Raw genomic sequence first — 26,200 nt, forward strand, 5'->3', positions numbered from 1 at the left:
TACTTTCTAAGTAGAACATGAGTGCCATATGGTAAAGACAGATTCATAAAACAGCATTATCTAGTGACCTAGACAATGAAACTACAATGAAACCTTTCCAATCTAGATATTATGATTTTATTTGCATTTCTTCCATCTTCCACAAGATGGACTAATAAAACATCCAATGGGACAAAATTAACTGTAAACCAACAAGCTGGCTTATTTTGCATGCAATTCACAAACAAATCAAATCCAATTTACAACAAATTTAAAATATTTCAGTAGTTGAGGGGGTTGGCCTATGAGGAGAGACTGAGTAGACGTGATTATATTCATTGGAATTTAGAAGAATGAGGGAGTTCTTATACAAACATATAAAATTATGAAGGGAATAGATAAGATAGAAGTTTGTGGGTGGCACAGTAGTGAGCACTGCTGCCTCACAGTGCCAGAGACCCGGGTTCAATTCCCACCTCAGGCAACTGTCTGTGTGGAGTTTGCATATTCTCCCAGTGTCTGCGTGGGTTTACTCCAGGTGCTCCGGTTTCCTCCCACAGTCCAAAAATGAGTAGGTTAGGTGAATTGGCCATGCTAAATTGCCCATAGTGTTAGGTGAAGGGGTAAATGTAGGGGAATGGGTCTGGGTGGGTTGTGCTTTGGTGGGTTGGTATGGACTTGTTGGGCTGAAGGGCCTGTTTCCATACTGTAAGTAATCTAATCTAGAAAGGTTATTTCCACTGATGGGTGAAACTAAGACATGAGGGCATAGTCTCAAAATTAGGGGGAATCAGATTCAGGACTGAATTGAGAAGGAACTTCTTCATCCAGAGGGTTGTGAATCTGTGGAATTCCATACCCAGTAATGTAGTTGAGGCTTCCTTATTGAATGGTTCTAAAGTGAAGATAGATAATTTTTTGAACAGTAAAAGAATGAAGGGTTATGGTGAGACGGTGGATAAGTGGAGCTGAGGCCAACAAAAGATCAGCTACAACCTTATTGAATGGCAGACTGGGTTCAAAGGGCCAGATAGCCTATTTCTGCTCCTCGTTCTTGAGTTTTTATAACAATTCTTGGAAGTATTCAAGTTCATAGAAAGGTGTTGGAGAATACACTTGACTCACTGTGCCAGGGCCCTCTGAATAACAACTATTCTGGACGTGGCTGAGACCAACTGACAACTATGACAAGCTTGCTTCTTTTGTGTCAGTGTAATATTGTCAGGAAACAAGGAAGTAATCTGAGCTGGTATCTCGGCTGAAGGAGGTAAATTGCAAAAAGACAGGTCAGGGTCGGAATGAGTCAACATTATGACAGTGAGAGAAGAGCCAAGAAGTGGAGTCTGGTCGAATCACGTGCTCAGGTGCATGTCTCTCAGTGTACAGTGCCACTGCAACAGCATTGCAATGTTAGTTGCCGGTGCAGCACTGAAGTGTAGAAGTGTCCTGTAAATGGATCAAGAGTGCTATGAGGGTTTTAGAGACTGGCACGTGTTGGGTGCCAATGTACATGGACACAGGGTGCATCTGGGAGATGTCTATGGAACATGGAGGTCCTTCAGAGCAGAGGCAAGCTGAGTTTGCCTGATTTTGACTCTGGTTTCCATATCAAGTTTTCTAGATGTCTAGCTTGCTTGGCGAGTTTGGTAAAATAGACAGCTGAATATTAATTAGCATAGCTGTCAATAAAGTATCCAACAAGCAATAATGCCCCTTAATTGGCAGTTTGTTGTTGCCTAGTGAGGAACAGCAGCTAAAGGCAATGTCATGATCGCTGGAGTAACCAAAATCAGAAAACTCAGGCTATACCTAGAGAAACACAGGTATTATGGAAAATGGTAGTGTTGGAGGACAATTTTTTTTAATGACACGGGCAATGTGAGCATTTGTTGACCATCCCTAATTGCCCTGGATGGTGAACTACTGCAATCCATTTTGCATAGACATACCCAGAGATGTGTTTGGAAAGAAGATCTGGATTTTTGACCTGACAATAGGGAAGGAACAACATTAATAGCTCCAAGTTAGGATGGTGTGTGACTTGAAGGGAACTTGCAGATCATGGTGTTCATGTGTGTTTGCTGCTCTTGTCCTTGGGTGATAGTCAACATGGGTTTGAAGTTGTTTTTGAAGAAGGCTTTTTGTTGCATTGAATCTTGGTGGAAAAGGTGCTCTCAAGTGGGATCCTTTGTTTTGGGTGGGATTGAACTTCTCTCATCCAAATAATTGCAGAATATTCCACCACACTCTTACAGTAGATGATACCAATGCTTTAGGGACTCCAAAGGAGAATTACTGCAGGATTTCTAAGTCATGGGCCTGCTTCTGTTGCCATTGTGTGTGTTTGAGTGGCTGGTCCAGTAGAAGGTTGTCCATGATTGCTATTAACTTCAAATGGGTTGAGAACCCTTGATATCACAGGCAGTCCCTTCCACCTCACCTTTTGAATTTAGCTTTGTGCTCATGTTCAGACTAACACTAATAAGGAGACATTTGGTCCTGTCAGAACACAAACTAAGCACCAGTGGATGCATTGGTAATGTCTACGTTATATTATTTCCATTCTCGACCTCTCTCCTCGCCTGAGGTGTGGTGATCCTCAGGCTAAATCAGCACCAGTCATCTTTCTCTCTAATGAGAATGTAGCTCTACGATTAGGTAGGACTGTGGACCTATGTTGTAGCTTCACCCAAGTTGATTTGAAGGTCCGAGGCTAGTCAAAAGAGTACTGGAATAATTGAATTAGAGGTAATTCAGATATGAATTAGTGTCACAACAGCAGGTGAGTTGAGCAGGGAAAATGTTTTACTGAGCTCAGATCCTTCTATTGTTTTCCATCTTCAGAGATGGTCTTGTTAGTTGCAGTGAATTTGGATACAGAAAAAAGAATAGCATTCAGTACACTTAAACAACTAACAAAAACAATCTTGTTCTGAGATACTATGATGCCGGTAATTAAGTTAGATGCAGTGATGTCACAGAGACAATATTTGGAGCAGCCTTTATGCAAAAAGGACAAGAAGTTGCGTTTGCATTCAGGGCATTATACAACTGGTGCAACAGTCAGATTAAGAAAGAGCACTTGGCTATTGTTTTTACTTATGAGCATTTTACCTGATACTAGTTTGGGAAAGAAAGTGACAGTGGAGTCTGACGACAAATCTCTTCAAGGCACCTTCCTGAATCTGCTATGTACTGCAAAGTGCCTGCAAAAAAAACTTACTTCATGTGCTGAGATGCCATCTGGACATACTTTATAACCAAGGCAAATAGACTTATATTGTTGGTATGCTTTCAAAAGCAGCATCCCCTCCAAAGAAAGCTGAGGATGTCAAGGCAAAATGCAAAATCTTCAGGACTCAACATGAAGCAACTGGTTGACATGCTCTGGTAGTCGTCAATCCTGCAGAGACACCAAATCCGAAAGATCTTGCTCCGATGAAGCAAACTAAAACTAGATGTGACTTTCCAACTACTGCACAAAGTAATGATGAAAGGATGGCCTAAAAGCATCAAGGACACTGCAACTGTTCTAACAACATGTTAAGCATACAGAAATCAAGTGATAGTTCAAGATGGCAGTATGTTTAAAGAAATCAGAAAAACAAAGAATTGAATCTAATCTAAGGAAAGCAAGAGTAGTGTTTTTCTGATTAAATAGGAGTCCTGAAATTAAGGATCACACCAGTTAGTGTTGTGCCTGTAACGGATACCAAGTAGAGCAAGCTGGAGCTGCTTATGACCCATAACACTGCAGACAGGTCTGGAGCTGATCCCTTCGCTCTTGTAGAGATCAATTATCTTGTCACCATCATCTATACTTTTACTCGAGCTGTTCAAAGATGTTATTAAAACATCCCTGTAACATTATTCAGTGTGTGACTAAATAATACTCCTGGTTTGACTGTTAGGGGATTACTGTGCATCACTTTTGAATTGATTCACAAACAGAAATTTAGAAAACGCAACACAGTCTTTTCAGAACTAGACAGAATGCAATAAGTTCAAATTGTGTCTGCATTTATGATTGTAACATTTCATTAATGAGTTTCTGCTCTTTCCTTTCAAATGGAGTCAAATTTAACAGCTTTATAGGCCTTGCAATGCAGGGGATTGGGGTCGGTTCACGAATTTGTATCTGCAACTAAGATTCAGTTTTAAACCATATTAAACCTGGTGTTACGTGATTTTTAACTTTGTCAACCCCAGTCCAACACCGGTACCTCCACATTTTACAGAAGACAGAGCTACAGTTACTGATGAAAAAAAAATCAGTGGTGTGATGTCAATAATCTATTGAACCTTGGGGAAATTGGATTCTAGATAGTTTCTTAAGAAAACTCCCAGATAGCTCCTCCCACAAGGCAAAACACAACCAAAGAGATTTAAAACAGGTGCTGTTTTTCACCTCGTATGTGGGAGAATTGGCAGAGTCTCGGAACAAGCCTCCAATACAAGTAAGGTCAAAAAATGTAACCCAAAACACTACTTTGTTAAATAAGCTGAACATTAAATTTCTCCGCCCAAAAAACAAAATTCAGATGCTAACATTTTGCAATGATGTTATTTCAATCATTAGGTGATAGATTATTGGCTGCTACAGTTAGTGTTAACTTCAGAAAAGTATGGCTCAGTTCATATCATCGATCAATTACTATTTCCTTTGGCTTAGAGTCAATAAAGGCTGAGTCAAGCAATATAATTTTGTCAAAATTTGACATCATGATTATTTACTGCTGAGATTACTAAATAATTTAGTTTATTATATGAAATACAATCACATTTGCAAAACTTTTTTGTATCTCTCCCATGATTTCAACAGCATTACTGTATAACCAGAGCAAAGATAACAACATCCTTTATCAGCAGTCTATCCTTCTACAAACAATAAATCCTATTTTTGCATTTTTCTGCATCACATTGACTTGGATTTTCATGGATTCCAATGACAACAGTGTAACTACGCCTGCACAGTACCACTATGACAGCCTTACAGTACAAATGAAAATAATTGGCACCAATGAAATATATTTTCAATTTGTATAATTTTGAACTGTTTCTTGACATGGTCCTTTCAAAGTTAATTATATTGATCTTATTGGATCAATAATACAGATATACCTTGTACATTGATGCGTCATTGTTTGTGGAACTCAACATATCTGTGCAAGAAATAGCAGATCTTGTTCACTAACATCAGGTCAGCAGATTTGTAAACTATTCTGGTCTCCCAGGTACTGGTGTTTGGAAGAGAGAAGGGCACAGCAACTGGAATGCCAGGTTTTCACATGCAGTCTAGGTATCTAATCGGATTTGACAGTTTTATTCTGAATAAGTAATGGGCACAGATAGTTTGTTAAAGTTGACACTAAGCGCTAGAACATTTTTTAAACAGAAACTTCACCTTTAGTATGTCTTCTCATGAAATTATTTGAGCTGCAGAAATGCTCAGCAGATACAGTCATATTATTCGGAGGCCCTACGATTTAGTTGATTGTCAGTCGGGTTCTCTCATGCCCTGTTAATAACAGCAAGGTATGGGGCCTTTTAACGAGGTGAGAAGATTCAGGATGGAACCCATCTTCAATAATTAAATTCTTTCAGAAAATCAAGTACATTACGTTTGGAGAATGTGGATTCAGGTGTCTGTCTTTTTGGCCGATGCCCTTGCCACAGTCTTTTCTCTTCAACAGAGTCTCATTAAATGAAAGTTAAAATATGAAACTGAACTTCTTCAAAACGGAAACACAATTCTTTCTGATACATATGCTCTAGAATATGTTAGTTCTAAATAACATAAAAATCAGCAATTCTGTTAACAAGTATAATTTACCATCATTCTTTCTACTTCTTCTCAACTTCAGTCTATAGCAAAGCACAAGTGTGACAGAAATGTACAATCTATATTATAAATTGGTGGCTGTACTTGACCAGTTTTATAGAACGTAGAGTCAGCAAAGTCTGGAGAAATCACACAACCAAGAATATATCAATCACATAATTAAGAACATACCAATTACTTAGAGAAATATTTTCTTCGCAGGTAGAGTCAAAGAAGCAGAACATGCATGCAAAACCTCTCTGATAACTTGCTTTTATAAACAATAGAATATATTATTTCCATTTATCATTCTCTTGCTATTCCAGCATGCATTGAAGAACACAAATCTTAAAGGTGTTTGTTCAAGCAGCCATTAAATAGAATGTCAGTACAAACATGACGCTTTCTCAGATAAAACTAACTAAACTTTTTGTTGGTATAGATCCATCTGCGCTGATTCCTAATCAAGAGAGTTACTCTTCTGCGAATGTGTACGACAAAGTCGTCATGCAATGAACTAGTCCTTCCAGGGAAACATTAATTTGCTCTCAACATTTACCTGTTGCCACAGCCAAAAATTACCAATTTAAGAAGTTTGGGTGTGAAGCTATGCCCTATCATGCAATATTTGTTGAAATGCAGACTAACACCTCATAATTCGTATTACAGCTACTTACAACTGCTTTGAAGTGGAAAAGAAATGAAAAGTGATATAGGAAAGCAAACACAAACAACCAAGTTTGGGGGGGTGGGGAAGAGAGAGAGAGAGAGAGAGAGAGAGAAAAGAAAGAAAGAGAGAGAGAAAGAGCATGCGAGCGAGAGAAGAGATTCTGTTTCATAAATACAATACTGAATTGTAAAGATTGCCCTTACTTCATTTCAAGCACTTCCTCTAGGTGTTTCCTCCTCTCAGCACGCAGGTTACTGAGATGGGCTTCCTTTTCTGCAAGGGACTGCTGGGTAGAGGATAGCTTGGCATTCATCAGCTCCAGTTCTAATTTTACTTTTTCCATAGCTGCCATTAACTCTTGAACCTACAAAACCAAATATTTCATGTATATTTAAATACAGTAAAGTTTAACATTGCTTTTAAACAAATATTGCTTTGAAGGTCACTTAACAACATACTGGATCATTTACAGTACTAATATAAGAGATGATATTGTCATCATACAAATATAAAACCTTCTGCAAGTCTTCACAAAGGCTTAATTTGTAAATGAAAACATGATATATTGTTCAGCTTTGCAGACAACAACTGCTTTACGTTTAAACCCTAAAATGCAAATGCCTCTAAAATATAATAATGGATGACAAAGCCTAGCATACATGTATCAAATAAAAAATGAATTCAGTTCAAGCTCTCACTCCTGATCATTATATCATTTATTGTTTAGAGAACATGGGAGTGGACATTGAGTGAAAATAGGATTATGACTATTGCGTTTGCTTACACTAATTGTCAAGGTATACATTTAAAATAATGAAATGGATTCAAGAGTTGGCCTTTTATAAGGCCATTTTAAAAAGATAAATGCAGGAAGGATGTTCTTGATGACTAGGGAGTCCAGAACCAGGGGTAACAGTTTAGAATATGGCATAGGCATCTGAACACTGCAATGAGGAGAAATTTCTTCACATGGAGAGTGTTGAGCCTGTAAAATTCTCTGCCACGGAAAGGAGTTAAAGCCAAAACATTAATTGTTTTCAAAAAGCAGTGAGACAAAGTCCGTAGGGCTAAAACGATCAAATGGTATGGGGAGAAAGTGGGAACAGAATAAGGAGGTATAATGATTAATAATGATCAGTTATAAAAGTGGATGGCGAAGCAGGTTTGAAAGGCTAAATAGACGACTCCTGCTCCTATTTTGTACGTTTCTGCACACTGATTATTCAGCTTTTCAACATGTATTCCAGTTTCAATTGTCAAATCATCTTTGGACTCAAAACATTTACTCTGTTTCTCTCTCTGCACAGATGCTGCCAGACTTGCTGGATTTCTCCAGCATTTTCTGTTTTTGTTTCAAATTTCCAGCAACTACATTATTTTGCTTTTATTTTAACATATGGACATTTCGCATGAAAATGATTTTTTTTCATCTGCTGTGCATCCAGAAATTTATTTTTTGCGTGATGCATGCATTCACCTTTGTACAATCTACACAAAGATTAGTTGATCCATCCAGTTTGGATTACTATTGGTAAACTCCAGCTGCTTTGATTAGTTTAAATCAAATGGTCTTCCAGCATGCGCTGAATCTCACTTTAGTTTGCTTTTCTGGGCACAACTGATAAGGTTGTTTTATTTTTCCTACCTCTTTTATAACCACAGCAAACTTGACTAATTTATTTTAGTCAGGTGGCCAGATTATTTCATACTTCCCCAATAGTTTCATACTATCCTCCCGTTTTCCTCTCTTTAAACATAAAATGACTATGTCTAACTATCCCAGTGTTTCTGTGCCTGAATTGTTGGAGGTTCCCTCCGAAATTCATCTACCTTTCCCTCTACTTCACTCACATTATCTCCAACAACTTCCATTACTCTTACCACCTGACATACTTGTCCTTCTATTTCCACTTCCCTGTGATAATACCTTTTTTAGGACCGGGAGTTTCTGTCCTTGTTGCAATTGCAGGAATGAGGTTCAAGGGACCAGATGGTCTCTTTCTTCAAAGACCGGAATTTCCCTTCCCATGTGGTTGACAATGCCCTTCAGCGCACCTCATCCATTTCCTGCACCTCTGCCCTTGAACCCCACTCCTCCAATCACAACAAGGGCAGCATCCTTCTGGTCCTCACCTTCCGCCCACCAACCTCCGGATACACCGCATCATTCTCCGCCATTTCTGCCACTTACAGACCCCACCACCACAGATATATTTCCCTCTCCACTCCTATCTGCATTTTAGAGAGACCATTCACTCCGCGACTCCGTTGACAGGTCCACGCCCCCCACCAACCCATCTTCTCCAGCCATCGCAAGAAGTGTAAAATCTGTGCCCGCACCTCTCCCCTCACCTCCGTCCAAGGCCCCGAAGAATCCTTATAATCCAATAGGAATTTACCTGTACTTCCACACGTCATCTACTGCATCTGTTGCACCCAATGTGGTCTCCTCTACATTGAGGAGACAAGACACCAACTTGCATACCATTTCACAGAACATCTCTGTGACACATGCACTGGTCAACCCTACCGCCCTGTGGCTGAACATTTTAACACCCCCCCACAACTTTGCGAAGGACATGCAGGTCCTGGACATCCTCCATCGCCAAACCCTAACCACCCAATGCCTCGAGGAAAAATGCCTCATCTTCTGCCTTCGGACCCTCCAACCACATGGCATCATTGTGGATTTCACTAGTTTCCCCATTTCCTCACCCACACTGTCTCCCAGTCCCAACCTTCCAACTCGGCACCACCCTGTTGAACAGTCCTACCTGTCCATCTTCCTTCTCCCCTATCTGCTTCACCCTCCTCTCCAACATATCACTTTCACCCCCACCTTCAACTACCTATCACACCCTCAGCTACCTTCCACCCAGCCCCACCTCCTCCCGTTTATCTCTCTGCCCCCATGGGCCACAAGCCTCATTTCTACTTAAGGGCTTATGCCTGAAACATCGATTCTCCTGCTCCTCGGATGCTGCCTGATCAGCTGTTTTTCCAACACCACGCTCTTCAACTCCTCAAATATCCCTCTGTTTGCAAATGATACACAGTTGAGTTCAATTGTTTCATATCCAAACTGCTACTCATTTCCTGGAAAACTTTAGACATCAAGTTAGAACCCTGATCAAAATGTATCTCAATTGATAGTCTAAAATGAGTTAAAAAATAAACTGCTAACTCTTCCACTACTACCCTAGTTGTAATTGCCCTTAAAGGAATAACTCCTGAGAATTGGTTTGTCATATCCATAATTGTGCGGGTAGACATGTCATACTTTTATTTTTGGTAACAGTCCTCAAACAATCTACTAACACTCAACTAAATGCTTTTTCAAAAACCAGAATGAATATCAAAGGGGCCGGCTTAATTACACATCGAGTTTTTTCCAACCATCTAGCAAGTATGACATATTTTACAAAACTGCACTACATCTTTACAAAGTCCTGGTCATGCAAAATACCTGTTTTTCATATTCTTACTTGCCCCTGCAGAGGAATTTCAAGTGCTACTCCCAATATTTCGCACCTTACTCCTGCATAAAAAGCAATTTTTTTCTGAGCTACCATCAAGTCTGAAGGGTCACATGACCAGCAACGCCAACTCTGCCTTCTCTCCACAGATGCTGCTTAGCCTGCTGAGTTTTTCCAGCAATTTCTGTTCTTGTTGTAGTTGACTGTTTGGCCATGACATGTGACAGTAAAATACCCAGAACTTGCTCCTCAACTGTCTGTCATTTCAACCTCAACTGAACTTTTCACAATTATAGATAAAGCTATTACTTCCACTCTTGCCAAAATTATTTCGCAAAAGTAAATCAACTTCATCCATAGTGTAATTACCCCAACGACCACGAGTCCAGACAAGTCACATTCCAATAAGACTTTGAAGAAAGAATGAAATGGGCTGTACTCTCCATTCTCCCTTGTACCAATATGTTGGCTTTCATTGAACCACTTTGGAGGGTAATCAAAATCATAAACGGGTTATTTCCCCTTTAGTTAAAGGCCCTTCACATCTTTCATCTACACGGTGTACTTCTATACTCACAACAGTATTTACCTCTGGCATCTTAGCTGTAGCTAAAACTACAATCTGATCTGTGGCGTTTTCCTTCCAAGATTCCATTTCGGACTCAGTCTTATGAATTCCAATAATTTCCATGGGTTGTTTCTCACTTTCTAACACTCTGAAAAAGTGTGTCCTACCTTGTTATTTTGGAAATATCTCCGGTTCCAATTTTGACAGAAAACAAAAAATGCTGGAAATCACATTAGGTCAAACAGCATCCACGGAGAGCGAGCAAGCTTACGTTGAGTTTAGATGACTCTTCATTAGAGCTGAATTGCTCCTACTCAGCTTCCAAATTTCATGTCCACCTTCGGTACTTTTCTTCCTGATCTGAGGGCAAGATCTTAGTACATCCCTTTCACACTCTCATTTTCTATCAGGTTTGAATTTATGAGGGTAATAGGAAAAAGCAGCTTTAGTTTTATAGATTTTTGTACTCCATTTCCTTTGAAATACAGGCCAACATTCCATTTGCCTTTCTTATGAGCTGCTTAATTTATTTGTTAGAGATAATGCAAAAAGACTTCAAAATTCAACTGTGGTGTAGCTATCTCCAGTCCTTCTCCATTTAAATAATATTTAGCTCTTCAATTCTTCCTGCCAAAGGGCATAGCTTTAGATATTTTCATATTATTTTCCATCTGTCAAGTTCTGCCTATACCCTTAACCTGTGCATAACGTCCTGTGATTTGTTTTGTCAACCCACCACTTGCCTTCCCATTTACTTTTGTGCCACCCACAAACTTGGCTATTGACATTCACTTCTGAAAATGTGTTGCGGGAAAAGCGGAGCAGGTCAGGCAGCATCCAAGGAGCAGGAGAATCGACACTTCGGGCATAAGCCCTTCTTCAGGAATGCCCAAAACATCGATGCTCCTGCTCCTTGGATGCTGCCTGACCTGCTGCGCTTTTCCAGCAACACATTTTCAGCTCTGATCTCCAGCATCTGCAGTCCTCACTTTCTCCTGTTGACATTCACTTGCCGTATCTAAGTTTTTAATATGTACTGTAAATAATTGCAGCCCCAGCACTGATCCCTGTTGTACTCCACTCATTACAGGTTGCCCTTGTGAAAGTGCTCCCCTATCCCAACTCTGTCTTCTATTAGTTAGCTAATCCTCCATCCATGTTAACATGGTACCCCAACATGGGCTTTTTATCATATTATGTAGCCTACTATGTGGCACCTTATCAAATGCTTTCTGAAAATCCAAATATATTCCATCCACTATGTCTCCTTTATCTCTCCTATTTGTTATAAAGTCATACAGCACATAAACAAAGCATTCTGTCCACAGTCCACGCAAATATAATCCCAAACTGAACTGGTCCCACCTGCCTGCTCTGGCCCACATCTCTCCAAACATTCCCTATTCATGTACTTATCCAAATTCCAATAAATTTGTCAGACATGATTCCCCCTTCGTGAAGCCATGCTGACTCTGCTGCATGATATTATGTATTTCTAAATGCTGTGGTATTACATCCTCTCTAATGGACTATTAACATTTTCATACATGCAGATATTAAGCCATCTAGCCTGTTTTTGTATTTCTTTCTCTTTTTACATAAAGGTATTACATTTGCAGTTTTCCAATATGCTTGGACTTCTAGGGAATCTAAGGATTCTGGAAAGATTGTTATCAGTGCACTTACTACACCTGTGGCTTTTCTTTTTGGTTGCTTTTTTTGCTTTTAAAACTTGCCCAATCCTCTGGCTTACCACTAACCTTTGCCGCATTGTATGTTTTCCATTTCAATTTGATACTAACCTTAACCTCTCTGGTGAACCATATTGGATCATTTCCCTCCTAAATTGCTTCTTTCTCACTGGGATATATATTTGTTTGAGGAATGAACTATTTTCTGAACTGTCTGCCATTTTTCCTCAAACATCTTTTCTGCTCCCCAGTCCAGTCCAGCCAGCTCTTCCGTCATTACTTTGTTATTATCCTACTTAAGCTTAGCTCAGTTTCTTCAGACCAAAGCTCCTTAGTCTTAAACTGAAAGCTAACTTCTATCATATGATGGTCATGGTTTCCTCAGGACTATTTCAGTCTGGCATCATTTATTAAATCTGCTTCATTACACATCACCAGATCCACGGTTGAATCCATAAAATATTGTTCCAGGAAACTATCCCAACGACACACTATGGATTCTTCCTCATGACTCCTTCAGCCAATCTGACTATTCCAATCTCTACAAAGATTAAAGTCACCCATGATTAATGAAGTATTTTTTAACACGTCCTCATTAGTTCCTGATTTATTTTCAACCTGACCGTGTAGTTAAAGATCAGGGGCCTATAGACGACTCACATTGGAGATTTCTTTCCCTTGTTATTTCTCACTTCACAAATATTGATTCTACATTATCTGATCTGAAATCATTTCTTGCTATCATATTTATTCCATCTTATACTAACAATGCTATTCCATCACCCTTTTCTTCCTATTCAGCCTTTCAAAAGTCACATATCACTGAATATTCAGCTACCAGCTTTGATTTCCTGGTAACATTGTGGTGCACAGACATTGCTCCCCAAACCTTGAATTCCTCACAATCAAATCCACCCCTTCTATCTACGATGGGAATTTACCGCTGCTATACTGACTGCTACGTATAAACCACCACAAGCAACGGTTGAGGAAGCTCAGGGTGTGCTGTACTCTTCCACTAACACTCTGGAGACGGAACACCCCAAGGCCCTGTTTATTGCAACTGGCAACTTCAATCTAAGGAAGGTGTTGCCCAAGTACCACCACAACATTACTTGCCCACCAGACCACTGCTACACCACTGTGAAATATGCCTACCACTCCAACCTCCGCCCTCATTTCAGGAACTCCGACCACAATGCCGTGTTTATTCTCCAGACTCATAGGCAAAAGCTCAAGCAAGCGATCCCCTCGCAGATACAGGTCCAGTGCTGATCGGAGAGGGCAGAGGATCAACTCTGGTGCTGTCTGGAATCGGCTGATTGGGCCATGTTCAAACAGTCCGTAGGTACCTTTCGACGAGTATGCCACCACTGTCAGAGACCTTATCAGCAAGTGTGTGGAGGACTACATACTGAGGAAGTCAATCCCCAACAGGAAATCCTGGATGAATCAGGACATACAGAACCTGCTAAAAACCAGGCGTGAAGCGTTCAGATCAGGAGACCCACTGAGATATAAGGAATCCAAGTATGACCTTCACAGAGCCATTACGACAGACAAGGACCAATACTGATCCAAACTAGAGACCCAGACAGACACCCGGTGACTATGGCAAGGACTGAATGACATCACAGGTTCTAAAAAGAGACAGTGCAAGAAAGCAGGTGATAGCTGTCTCAACGCCTTCTATGCTCACTTTGAGCAGAACTTCGGCGGAGAGGGAACACCTATTCCAAAAGGTCCCAATGAACCTATCCCAACAGTCACTGCATCAGAGGTCAGATCATTTTTTTCTTCCTGTGAATCCAAGGAAAGCGACACGACCAGACGGAGTACCAGGCCGTGCACTCACAGCATGTGCAGATCAACTGGCAGAGGTCTTCTTGGACATCTTCAACCTCTTCCTGTAGCAGGCCACTGTCCCTGCCTGTTTTAAGACAGCTAACATAATCCTTGTGCCTAAGGCGGCTTGTACAGCATGTCTCAATGACTACCACACAGTGGCCCTAACTTCATTGGTCATGAAGTGCTTTGAAAGGCTGATCAAAGCATTAATCAACTCCAGCCTCCACATTACTCTCGACCCACTTCAATTTGCCTATTAGTGGAAAGATCCATGTCAGATGCCATATCACTTGTCCTTCACTTCTCCTTAGAACATCTTGACTTCAAGAACAGCTACGTAAGAATCCTACTCACTGACTACAGTTCAGCCTTCAGCACTATTATCCCCTTGAGACTAATTACTAAACTTAGTGATCTCAGACTGAGCCCCACTTTCTGCAGTTTGATCCTTAGCTTTCTCACCCACAGGCCAAAATCAGTGAAGATTGGGAACAATATTTCATCCTCACTAACACTCAACATTGGAGTCCCCAGGGGTGGTACTCAGCCTCCTACTGTACTCATTGTATACCCATGACTGCATCGCCAAATACCAGACTAATGTCATTTACAAGTTCGCTGATGACACCACCATAGTCAATCGAATCTCAGATCATGACGAAACAGACTATAGATGGGAGGTGGAAGACTTGGAAAAATGGTGCACGGAGAACAACGTAGCTCTCAATGCTGGCCACATCAAGGAACCCATTATTGATTTTTGGTGGGATGTTAGTCATGTTCCCCTACACATTAACAGCACAGAAGTGGAACGAGTGGAGAGTGTCAAGTTCCAGGGAGTGGTTATCAACAATAAACTTTCTTGGACTCTTCTTGTGGACGCACTGGTTACAAAGGCCCAACAATGTCTCTTCTTCCTTATGCAGCTGATGAAATTTGGCTTGACGGCGAATCCCCTTGCCAACTTTTATAGATGCGCCATCTGGATGTATCACTACCTGGTATGGCAACTGTACCATTCAAGATCGGAGACGGTTACAGAAAGTGGTGAACTAGGCCCAACTATTACAAAGGCCAACCTCCTATCTATAGAATCCATCAACCAGGCCCGCTGTCAAGGAAAGGCCACCAGCATTCTCAAAGATCCATCCCACCCTGGCAATGCTTTTCTACCACCTCTACCATCAAGATAGTTTCTACTCTACTGTTGTTAGAATACTGAACGGACTCTCAAACACTTAGCATTTACCCATGTTTTTGTTTTGTCGCTGTTTGTCTATTATTTACTTATCTATGCTACTTAACTATGTGATCTGCCTGCATTGCTTGCAAGACAAAGCTTATCATTGTGCCGTGGCACACATGACAACAAATTCAATTCAATTCCATTCAACTCAACCATTTTTCTGTAAGGGCTATAAGATTAATCCCATTCCATCCTTTTCACACAATCTGCAATGAATTCAGGAATTTATAGGTTAAAAATATTCTCTCTCCATTGGTTATAAAGATCCAAGTTGGATCAGTTTAATGAACTTTAACTCAATTCCTTAAGTCAGCACCAAAGAATTATTCATACAAAATGATAATCTCATTTAGGGAGGCTACCAAGATAGCTACTATGGAGAATGGAAGAATGCACTTCAGAATTTACAGTTTTTTGGGATTGCTGGAAAGGAAAGGATCTGATTTCATAAATTGCTTTCCACAACCACCAGATGTCACAATGCATTTTTCAGTGAATGAACAACTGCTTGAAGTGTAGTCAATTCTGTAATATAGGAAATCCAGCAAACAAAATGCACACTGCAAATTCCCAGAAATAATAATGTGAGAATAACCAGATAACCTGTTGTTTTGCAATGATGATTGAGGGATAAACTTCGATCAGGATTTAGGACTGATGACGACTTGGTTCCACTCCAGTTTGATGGGCTCTGTGATTTGGAGTTGGTGGTGCATGAAAGATTGTGTAATTGATTGCCTGGAAGTTCACGTACTTCCTCCAATGTCTCAACTTCATCTCTGCACATTCTTGGTATGTTCAGTGCCTTTCCAGAAAAATTTTCTTTACTTGGTCAGTCACAAGCCAGAGTCTTGTATGAGTTTAGAGGTGTTTTTAACTTCCTAGGGAAACTTAGAGAATAAAACTAAACTTTTTCTGCTGTCTTATGAGTGTCTCCCACTATGACCAATGTTTGAGTACAGAAATTATTTTGGAAGTCTAGAATCAGCATATGAGTGGCCTAGCCTGTCCAGCAGATTGGTTTTAAGTGATTAGCACCTCAACACTGGGCAAATTTACTTGGGTAAGAATGCTGCTTTTGAATTGCCTTGTTCCCTGCCGGATTTGGAAGACACTGAAAAGGCACTGCGGGTAGTAATCTCTACTGCTTTGCGGTGAATGATGTAGTTTGTTCAAGTCTCCAAAGCAAAGAGGAATTCATGGATACAGCACCTGAACAATTCCTTGCGCTTATTCAATAGTCTCGTACAAGATCTTTTACAACATGGCGGAGGTGGCAAATTAAGTAGTGTTTGGCTCCTGGCCCATTCACTTTCTCTTGCCTGACCGGCCACATCCTTTCTTTTCAATTTTTAGTTCTGAATTTATCTTTTGTATCAATTTCATCTTTTCTTCTTTCTGCAGATGAGATGGACGAGTCAGTTTACAGGGGGACAAAACAGCAGATCAGTTCTTGTGGCCATGGTGGATTCCGCAGTTTCTTCAATATGTCATCATGAGTTGGATATCACACACCTAGGAGTAAGGACAGTGCCTCACTTACAGGAGTTTTGATAGCCTTCAGGATTTAGTGGCAGCTGGAATTTCGGCAATTTCACTGTTGTACATCGGCAACTTGGTGGAATCTTTTCATTTGTACTAGCGGTGATGAGATGAGTTTACTAACAGTTTCGGTGGTAGAAACGTGGTATCCTTGAGGTGGTGGTGGGAGGCTTCAACAGTAGCATTTTTGTAGATCCACTTCTTCCTTCAGGGCAGCTTCAGAGGAGATGTCCTGAAGCCAATTCATAAAACCAAAAACCATGGAGTGACCAGAAAATGAAATTTGTCTTAAACTGTCTTTTATTTCCACCATAATTTAATTAATTAAATGGTGCTGGTTTGTAGTGACTTATGCACATTTTTCAGTATGTTCATAAATACAAATAATAAATTACTGTACTATATACTATACATCCACAGAGCAGATAGAGGCTTGATTTTGTGATGGTACCACCAGTGAAGCAGGACCACCTCAATACTGCACTGTAATGTCATATTTGAACATTGACTGGAGCAGGGTCAGACTGTAGTAATCGAGGAATATTTTTCAGCACAGATCTGCTTTTTCATCCGTAAATTATGTACCTCCTTTGCAAGTTGGCGTCTTATAACTATCTGATTTACAATAAAATCAGTTTACAGAAAAATTGCTAATCACACAACAATCATTTTGATACTTAGGTTTCTGTAATGGCAAAAGTAGATTTTTTTTCCCTCCAGCAACCAATAACTTTGGTTGACAGCAAATTCTGGAAAAACAACACTGTATGCTCTTAACTATGAAGTTTCACGATTGGTAAAAGTCAAAAAAAATTTTGGACAAAATAGTTAAGAGATATCATTACTCAATCTGAAGGTTGAAGCTATAACCCTTTAATTAAGAACGTAAGACCATGAGAAATAGGAACCAGAGGACGTAGTTTAGTTCCTTAAGCCTGCTTTGGCATTCAATAGAATCATGGCTGATCAGACATTCTTCACATTCATTTTCCTGCCCTTTTACAATAACCCTTGATTAAGAATCTATCTACCTCAGTCTTAAACATACAGAACAACTCTTCCCCCACAGCTCTTGGTAACACAGAGTTCCAAAGACACTCAGTTCTCGTCTTCTCACCCTTACAGTGGCAACCTTTTCTTCTGAGACAATGCCCTCTGGTCCTCAATCCTCCCATGAGGTGAAACATCGACTCAGCAATTACCTTGCCAAGCCCATTAAGAATCCTATATGAATGAGATCAGCTCTCATTCTTTGGAACTCCAGTAAGTAGAATTCCAAGCTGTTTAGCTTTTGCTTATAAGACAATCCCTTCATATTGGGGATCATCCTCATGAACATTATTAAGGCAACCAAAATTGTTCATAGTACTCCAGCTTTAGATTCACCTGCACCTTGTACAATTGCAGTAAGATTTCTCACCATTTATATTCCAACTCTGGATTGATCCCTAGCATCTGCAGTTCTTCGCTTTTTTTTCCCCATAATCTGCCATGTATTTGCCACCAAAGTTGATTTCATTTATTCACATTATACTTAATCTGCCATGAATTTTCCCACTCAGCGTATCCAAATTACAATGAAGTGTCACTGCATCCTCCTCAACCTCCTCACAATTTACTCTCCCACCCAGCTTTGTGTTGTTTGCAAACTTAATGGTATTACATTTAGTCCCCTCAGCTAGCACATTTGTATATGTTGCAAATAGCTGGGGTCAAAGCACTGATCCTTGCAGTACCCCACTAGTCACTGCCTACTGTTAGAAAAAAGACTCTGATTCCTACACTCGGTTTCCCCTCTGTGAACCAGTTCCCTATCCATGTCAGCACACTGTATCCAAGGCCTTTGCTTTAACTTTACATGCTTACTTTACATGTGGGATTGCTTCACACAGTGGGTCACAATTTCCAAGTAAGTACTATAGTCACTTTGCAGCCAAATTTGGATTGGAGCACGGCACCCATAAATGGTTATGCTGAATGTAGTGTCAAAATGGCTAAGTCACTTATGAAGAAAAATTACAATTTCTGTTATTTGATGTGTTCTGGAGGTGTTGAACCACACTTTGTTTGCAAACCCAAATTTACCTCAAAGTAACTGTGAAGGTTACAGCATATATTGTATTTTGAGATGGTCTTCGTTTTCTGGGTGTCTAGAGAAAAGTTTAATCTGTTTGTTCAAAATCACCAGTCTCCTATGCCTTTATTTTCTTAGCAAATACAAGGGATCTTAAGTCTGATCTACAGAAAACTGGTCCCTGAATAAATCGTCACAAAATTTGATGGGTTCCTTCAGGACCATAACAGACTTTGTCTGAAATAAACCACTGCTGACATAGCAGCATTCATGCAGAAGTAAACAGATCTTTCAACCTTAACCTTTGTCTTAAATGTCTTGTGTGGTGATGACACTCCTTTAACAAGGTTATGGTGTCCTTGGCTCTTTTTCCAGAGAGGTTGTAAATGTAGACACTCCAGGAGGTCTGGTTTTCATGGGTTTTAGTGCCAATTTGATTAAAGCTAACAGATACTGCCTTAGGCAAAAAGCCTTCAGGTTAAAAAAAACACTTGCACAATGAAAGGAGAGTGGCCAGTTCGCCCAGCTCAGCTTTTCTCTGGCTTGATTTGGTCTGGTTTGGGTTTTAGTGGTTTGGCTGTTCAGAGCAAGTAGTCAGTTTTGAGGCTGCTGGTCAAAGAAACAACTTAGAGGAAGAAGGTTTTCCATGCTGAATCTCCCTCTCTCGCTCTCTCTCATCTATCTCTGACATCTTGGGCGGCACGGTGGCACAGTGGTTAGCACTGCTGCCTCACAGCGTCTGAGACCCAGGTTCAATTCCTGACTCAGGCGACTGACTGTGTGGAGTTTGCACGTTCTCCCCGTGTCTGCGTGGGTTTCCTCCGGGTGCTCCGGTTTCCTCCCACAGTCCAAAGATGCGCAGGGCAGGTGAATTGGCCATGCTAAACTGCCCGTAGTGTTAGGTAAGGGGTAAATGTTGGGGTGTGGGTGGGTTGTGCTTCGGCGGGTCGGTGTGGACTTGTTGGGCCGAAGGGCCTGTTTCCACACTAAGTAATCTAATCTAAAAAAAAGACATCATTCGTGTAAGAACTTTCCTTTTTTGACAAGGGGGGTTTATGGGAATTGTTGCATGTAGTTGAAACAGCATCAATACGTTGGGATAATCTGTTGGGTTTTCAGATAACTTAAGTTATTTTATATTCTATTATCTTTTGTTTGCGTTTCATTTTGTAATCTTGCAAATAAATTCTGTTCTGTTTAAAACTAAGTGATTGGGCCAGCTGCATCATTCCTGGAATATCTAGTTTATACCTGTGAAAACAACTAGCAACATTAGAGTCCATGCTACTTTCTTGAAATGTTTTGAGGGGGTCTGGCCTGGCCCATAACACTTGTCATGGAACTTGAACCCAGAGCTTTAAGCTCAAAGTGTACCAACAAAACCACTGCTGACATTATACCATTTTTGCACTGCAAAAAGCAAGCATGCAGGTCACTGAAATGCTGTTTGGAAATAACTCTATGTTCACAACAAAATAACTGAAGCTAGTCGTTAAACCAAACTGTCAAGAATCCAAACATTTCATTCAAGCCTTAATTTAATGACAGATTTTATAGAACTGTGACATTTAAAGAAGATTGCATAGACACACACTACATGGTTTTCTTAACCAGACAAAACGTCAAACTCTAAAAACAGAATGTTTATCTGTGATTTCCCCCACCTGTATTCAACTCTGGGCGCAGGCTATATTACAAGGTGGGGATGAAAGATGCTGGAAATCATGAGAAGGATGTTGGTGATGGAGGTAGGCAGGGTTAGAGTCTTGTCTTGAGGCTCTGTTACTGTGTCCAAAATTTAAAAACTAAGTAAAATCCCTTCATTTCTGGGACACAGTCTGCTAATACAGCAATTGAAGTCCTGTTAACCCATGCCACAAATCCAAACCTAAGTTACAGAATTACATTCATTCGCATGGTCAGCATTAGCATTGTACGCCCATAAAGTAATCACCACGAACTATTGGCTGGAATGTCATGCTTCTCTGATGGTGAAGAGAAGGCCCAACCAGTGCCCAAATAACCATATTTGATTCTCCAGCTCTCAAAGAATCTAGCCAGGTCAAGGTAAGGATTGATCAATGTCTACAAGGTTCAATTAACTTAGTCTCTTAAAGGTTATGCGTTCTTTAAGTCAGTTTTATCTGATGAAAAGTCCTAACAAAAGTATTTTAAATGGCAACTGCCAAAATTCCCAGGAAGATGTTAAACATTCTCACAATACAGATTGTTCTGCAATAATTTGAGTTTTATTCCTCAGCAACTTTGCGCAATAGAAAATCACTCTATGGATAACTGCTTCAGAAAATCATTATACCTGTTAAATAGAAAGTTGCATTATCCAAACAAAGTTCTCCATTTGTCAATTGCATTATTGCCAATTCGCGCTGACAAAATGTGTGTTATAGCAGAATGATCTGCACATTATCTTGTCATCGTGAAGTGGGGTAACATCCCAGTCTTAGAAGGCCTGTGCAAGTGGTGAGGATATCACAGTCATCCTTGCTCTTTCACAGCATATTAAACACTGCACCTTCTCAGAATCTTGGGACATTGGGCTAATGTTTCCAATATCGTCCAATTTAGGAATCTCTCCCACCTAGCTACAGTGCAACTGCGCTCACAATTGAAACAGATATTCCATAATGTCAGTCATAATTGTCATATTAAGTTGGTTTCTACGTATAATTGAGTAACACATAAAATGCAGAACTCTCTCTGAGGTAGTTCAGACATACAAAGAATAGAAACCAGACAAATAATGATTTCTCTGAATAGGAATAGTAGACAGCAGGAGATAATGCAAATGAACTAGAAAAGAAAATTCCCATACCTTGAACCATTTAAGGCCAAAGTTGTTGCACTCATGCAAACTTTCATTAACATGCTTCGCACAGGCATTGTGTAGCATAATGGAATAAAAGAAAGAGAAGCATGCAAAGTATTTACTAGAAGATCAGACAGAAGCACTTAAAGCACATTACCAGAGGCAAATTCTACTATTTCACAACAATTTACATGTATGTCTTATTCATTTAATAACCATCTGGAACTCACATTTTATAGACATACTCGAGAAGCTCATTCGTTATACTGAGGTTGCAGGTCCTTGTCAGTAATGTAGAAGACAGAATCCATTTAACAATGGACAACAATTTTAAGAAAAACATTCCTTGACATTAACTATTCCATTAATATTTAAACAAGCTAAAATTATCAGAAATCTTTAAAAATATTTTGAACTTATTTTACTCAAAACATTTTTTTAAAACCAATTTTTCACACCATTCCTCATTACTCAACATTTTGCAAATAAAGGAACTGATCACAGAAATATTATTAACACAGTTTTAGTGTTACTTAAGTGATCATGGTCAATTATGTTTTCCAACTTAAAAACACAGGGCTGAATCTTACATTGTTTTGGCTAATTCTGAGCTGCATAGAGTATTTTTGGGGAGATTACCACCACTAGGCCTAGGGAGATATCTCACCAAATTTCCTCAATAAACTACCAGCCCTCTGCTATGGCATCTGGCATGTCTGATTCCGATGCCAACTTACCCATGCAACCTTCCCATGCACTTTGCATCGAATGAGGGTTGTGCCACGAGTGCTTTTAGAATCTGGCACATATCTGATGTCAATGCCCGTGGGTATGGATGCATGTGGCTGGTGCCCATGAAGCCTGCTTGACATGGTGGTGCCCAATGTTCAACATGGAATTCAAAAAGAACATGCGACAAGTTGAGTTTGCCAGGACCTCACCCTGGTTTCCATTTTGATTTTTCTCAATGTCTAGCTTGTTTGCGACTTTGGTGAAATAAAAACCAGAACATTAATGAGATGAATTGGGATATCAATAAGATATTTAACAAGCAATAATCCCCCTTAATAGACAACTTATCACTGCCAAGAAACACTACACATTGCTTGTGAAAAGGATAAAAGATGCACTTGCCATCAAGCTAGGCCTTGCTGGATTTGTAGCCCATTTCTGCCATAAATCTTACTGTAGCCTGCATATCTCAAACCCCTATAATATTCTGCTCCACACAATTTACTAGGAATTCTCAACAGTATTTCCTTTTTCCCTTCTTTCTTTACTTACTAATATTCTCCCCAATCCCTTTAAAAGTGTTCAATTGTTGGTTCGTTATAATTTCATAGTTATTGAAGATCCTCTAACACATCATTTAAATAATCATACTTTGTGTGTGCTCTTAGACTTATTTAATATTTTCTAATCAACCTTTTCAGCAACGTTATTACACACCATTGTAGTAGGGGTGACCTGTACTCTGTACCTCCTAGCTCAGAGGTACGAACACTAGACCTTTAGACATTTGGCTTAATTCCATTGTTGCAATAGAGGCTAATTGCAACATAATTTGCTGCAAACCCAATTTATTTCCCATTCATAACACTCACTGAATTCAGCTAACTCAGAACAGTCCAGACCTTGAATCTGGAATGTTTCAGTTCTGTATATGTGCACGCTCAGATGCAGTTGCATCATACCACTTGTGCACTGACTTCACAATTTCTGACACCATTAGCGCACACTGTTCCACACAAACACAAAGCCCACCATATGTTATAAACAGCACAAAATTAGAGATGTATCTCTCTTCAGAACCACAAAGCATAGGGAATTTGAAACTCATAACACTATGAAATTGACTGCACAACCCTCCACGCAACCATGGTGACTCAGCCCTCCACACACCCCTGATAACAATTACACATTCTTTTTAAGAGAAGAATAACATCCAATATGCAATGCTCAATATTAACATGAATAATGACCAGAATTGTATTGATGGTTAGTATTAGTGCTATTTTCAACAAAAAAAATCGAGAATGAGAATTAACTAGAGAAGACTCAACACAACAGCTATACCTATCAATTAATGCACAGTGCAGATCCAGTATTCATTATATAATGATTGTGCAACTGATTATGTACTTAACTAATTGAACCAATTTACTAACTATAAGTGTCCTGTATCTCATATAGAGAAAACTGTGAGATACCATCTTTCTCCTACAATTCTGTCAAAGCTGGTTAGGCTGAGATAAAAAGCTTCAATGGCGTAATAACTATGCTTCATGTGGTTTTAAAACTTTTAATAAAAAACTATTTATTATACCATGGAAAGTGATTCTGCTGCTCTATTTATCATAATAAACACCTTATACATAAAGAGTACATAGAAACTTGCAAAATTTGTGTTCTCAAACAAATACAGATTTCAATTTGCCTATGATTCAGATGCAGAAATAAAAGTGCAGTCAAATAATGTAAACTGAAGTATTATGAATAAATTATACTCACATTTTCAATCTGCAGACTCCAGTTTGAATCCTACATTTGACAGAGGTTTTGATTTTATATTTAAAAAATTTGAAAGATAAAAAAACAAAATCCACTCTTCTCCATTTTAAATGCGAGGCCTAGTTCAAGATACCTCATGAAAGAAATATCCTCTTAGCATCCCCTCAGTCAATCCCCCCTCAGAAATCTTTTAAATCAACTTGTTCAGTAATATTCTTACAGTGGGACTTGAACCCAGGCCTTCTATCTTAGAGGCAGGCACACTAACATTGCACCACAATAGTGTCCTCAGAATAGAGTCATTGAATCATAATCATCCAGCATAGAAACAGACCCTTCAATCCCACTAGTGCATGCCAACCATGTTCCCAAACTAAACTAGCCCTATCCACCTGCATTTGGTCCATATCCCTCCACTAGCCAACCACTTGAAGGAGCGGCATTCCAAAAGCTAGTGCTTCCAAATAAACCTGTTAGACTATGACCTGGTGTTGTGTGATTTTTAACTTTGTCTCTGGATCCCATGTGATCGAACCATATTAACCCGTCTATCATGCAGAAGATCTTGCTAAAGATCACATGACAACATCCATTCTGTCTTCATATATTTTCTTGGTCACCTCTTCAAAAAGTCAATCAAGTTTGTGAAAAATGATTTCCCACAACATCGTATGGAGTGAATTGTACTGAATGGAAATTAACATCTGCCGCATCAAGGTCTTCAAGTGAAAGCTGAGATGGATTAGCCACTTGGCACTTCTGGCAGAAGATGATTCCAAATGATTTATACTAGTCTTTTGAAGTGATGGGCTCCCAATAATTAAGAATGGGGACATTGTGGAGACTCCTCACCTGCTGCACATTAGCTGTTATGCTTTCTGTATAAGAGGGTAACTACATTTCAAAAGTACTTTCTCGGCTGTAAGGTTACAAGATGTTTGGTGATTGTGAACTGCCTCCTTAAAGACTCTGTGGGTCTACCTACAGCACATGTTTTGCAGTGGTTCAAGAAAGCAACTCTCCACCACTTCTAGGGATGAGCAATTAATGCTGGCCAGCCAGCAATGCCCACCAGCATGAATGAATAGAAAAAAAATATAGATGTAAGCATTTCTTCCTTTTTCAAAATCCAAAACACAATCGTAGATTTATGGATCACACCCAATTGAGGGGGCAAGTGAATATCAAAGAGAATTGCTATCAATTACAAAGTGGGCATTTATAAACTTGAAGATAGGCAAACAATTGGCTAATGATTTCCAATACAAATAAATGAGAGATAGCACATTTTGGTAGGAAGAAAAGGGAGGTCACTTTTTAATTGAAATGTGCAAGTTTGGGTGCTTTAGAGAAACAATGAATTTTTAAAATAGAAATATACTAACTAATAAAATTATGCTGTAAGTTATCAAAGCCCTAAAGAAAGCAAATTAATCTTCAGTGTTTCTTACTAGAGGGATGGGTTTGAAATGTCACATTAAAATTATATCAATCTGAGTAGTATCTTGTTATAGCACTGTTCCTAATTCTGGTCACAAATTACAAATAAAATTTATAGCCCCTAGAGGGGAGGCTTTAAAACATTCACAAGGTTAATACCTGATATGCAATATAAACATATCAGGAAAAGATGGACAGGGTGGATCTCTTCCCTTTCGGTGAGAAAGTAGTTGAGAGGTGACCTTATAGAGTTCATTAAAGTTATGCAAGGCTTTGATAGAATGGTTAGAGAGAGAATATGTTCTCTTGCATGTTAGACCGTAACTAAATGCCATAAAATGAAATAATTCCAGAGTAATAGTGGAACAATTATTATTGGAAATGCACATGAGGACAGAATAAAAGGGTGGAGATAATACCTTTGATGGTTTTGGAGCTGGAAAAGGTTACAGAGGTAGGGAGGGGCGAGGCCACTGGGTGGTGACAAACTGACAATAATATATTTAA

The 26,200-nt window shown here is 39.6% G+C and overlaps 1 protein-coding gene across 5 annotated transcripts in view; it reads right to left on the reverse strand.

Moving 5' to 3' along the window:
• erc1b (ELKS/RAB6-interacting/CAST family member 1b) overlaps nucleotides 1-26,200 on the reverse strand; it is an 850,092-nt gene that overhangs the window by 466,203 nt on the left and 357,689 nt on the right. For all 5 annotated transcript variants that reach the window (XM_060839426.1, XM_060839431.1, XM_060839427.1 and 2 more), the window contains one exon: nucleotides 6,674-6,834. In XM_060839426.1, the coding sequence (XP_060695409.1) occupies nucleotides 6,674-6,834 (161 nt within the window). The remainder of the gene's footprint in view (nucleotides 1-6,673; nucleotides 6,835-26,200) is intronic.

This window comes from Hemiscyllium ocellatum, chromosome 19 (assembly GCF_020745735.1).
Source record: "Hemiscyllium ocellatum isolate sHemOce1 chromosome 19, sHemOce1.pat.X.cur, whole genome shotgun sequence".
Taxonomy (NCBI): domain Eukaryota; kingdom Metazoa; phylum Chordata; class Chondrichthyes; order Orectolobiformes; family Hemiscylliidae; genus Hemiscyllium; species Hemiscyllium ocellatum.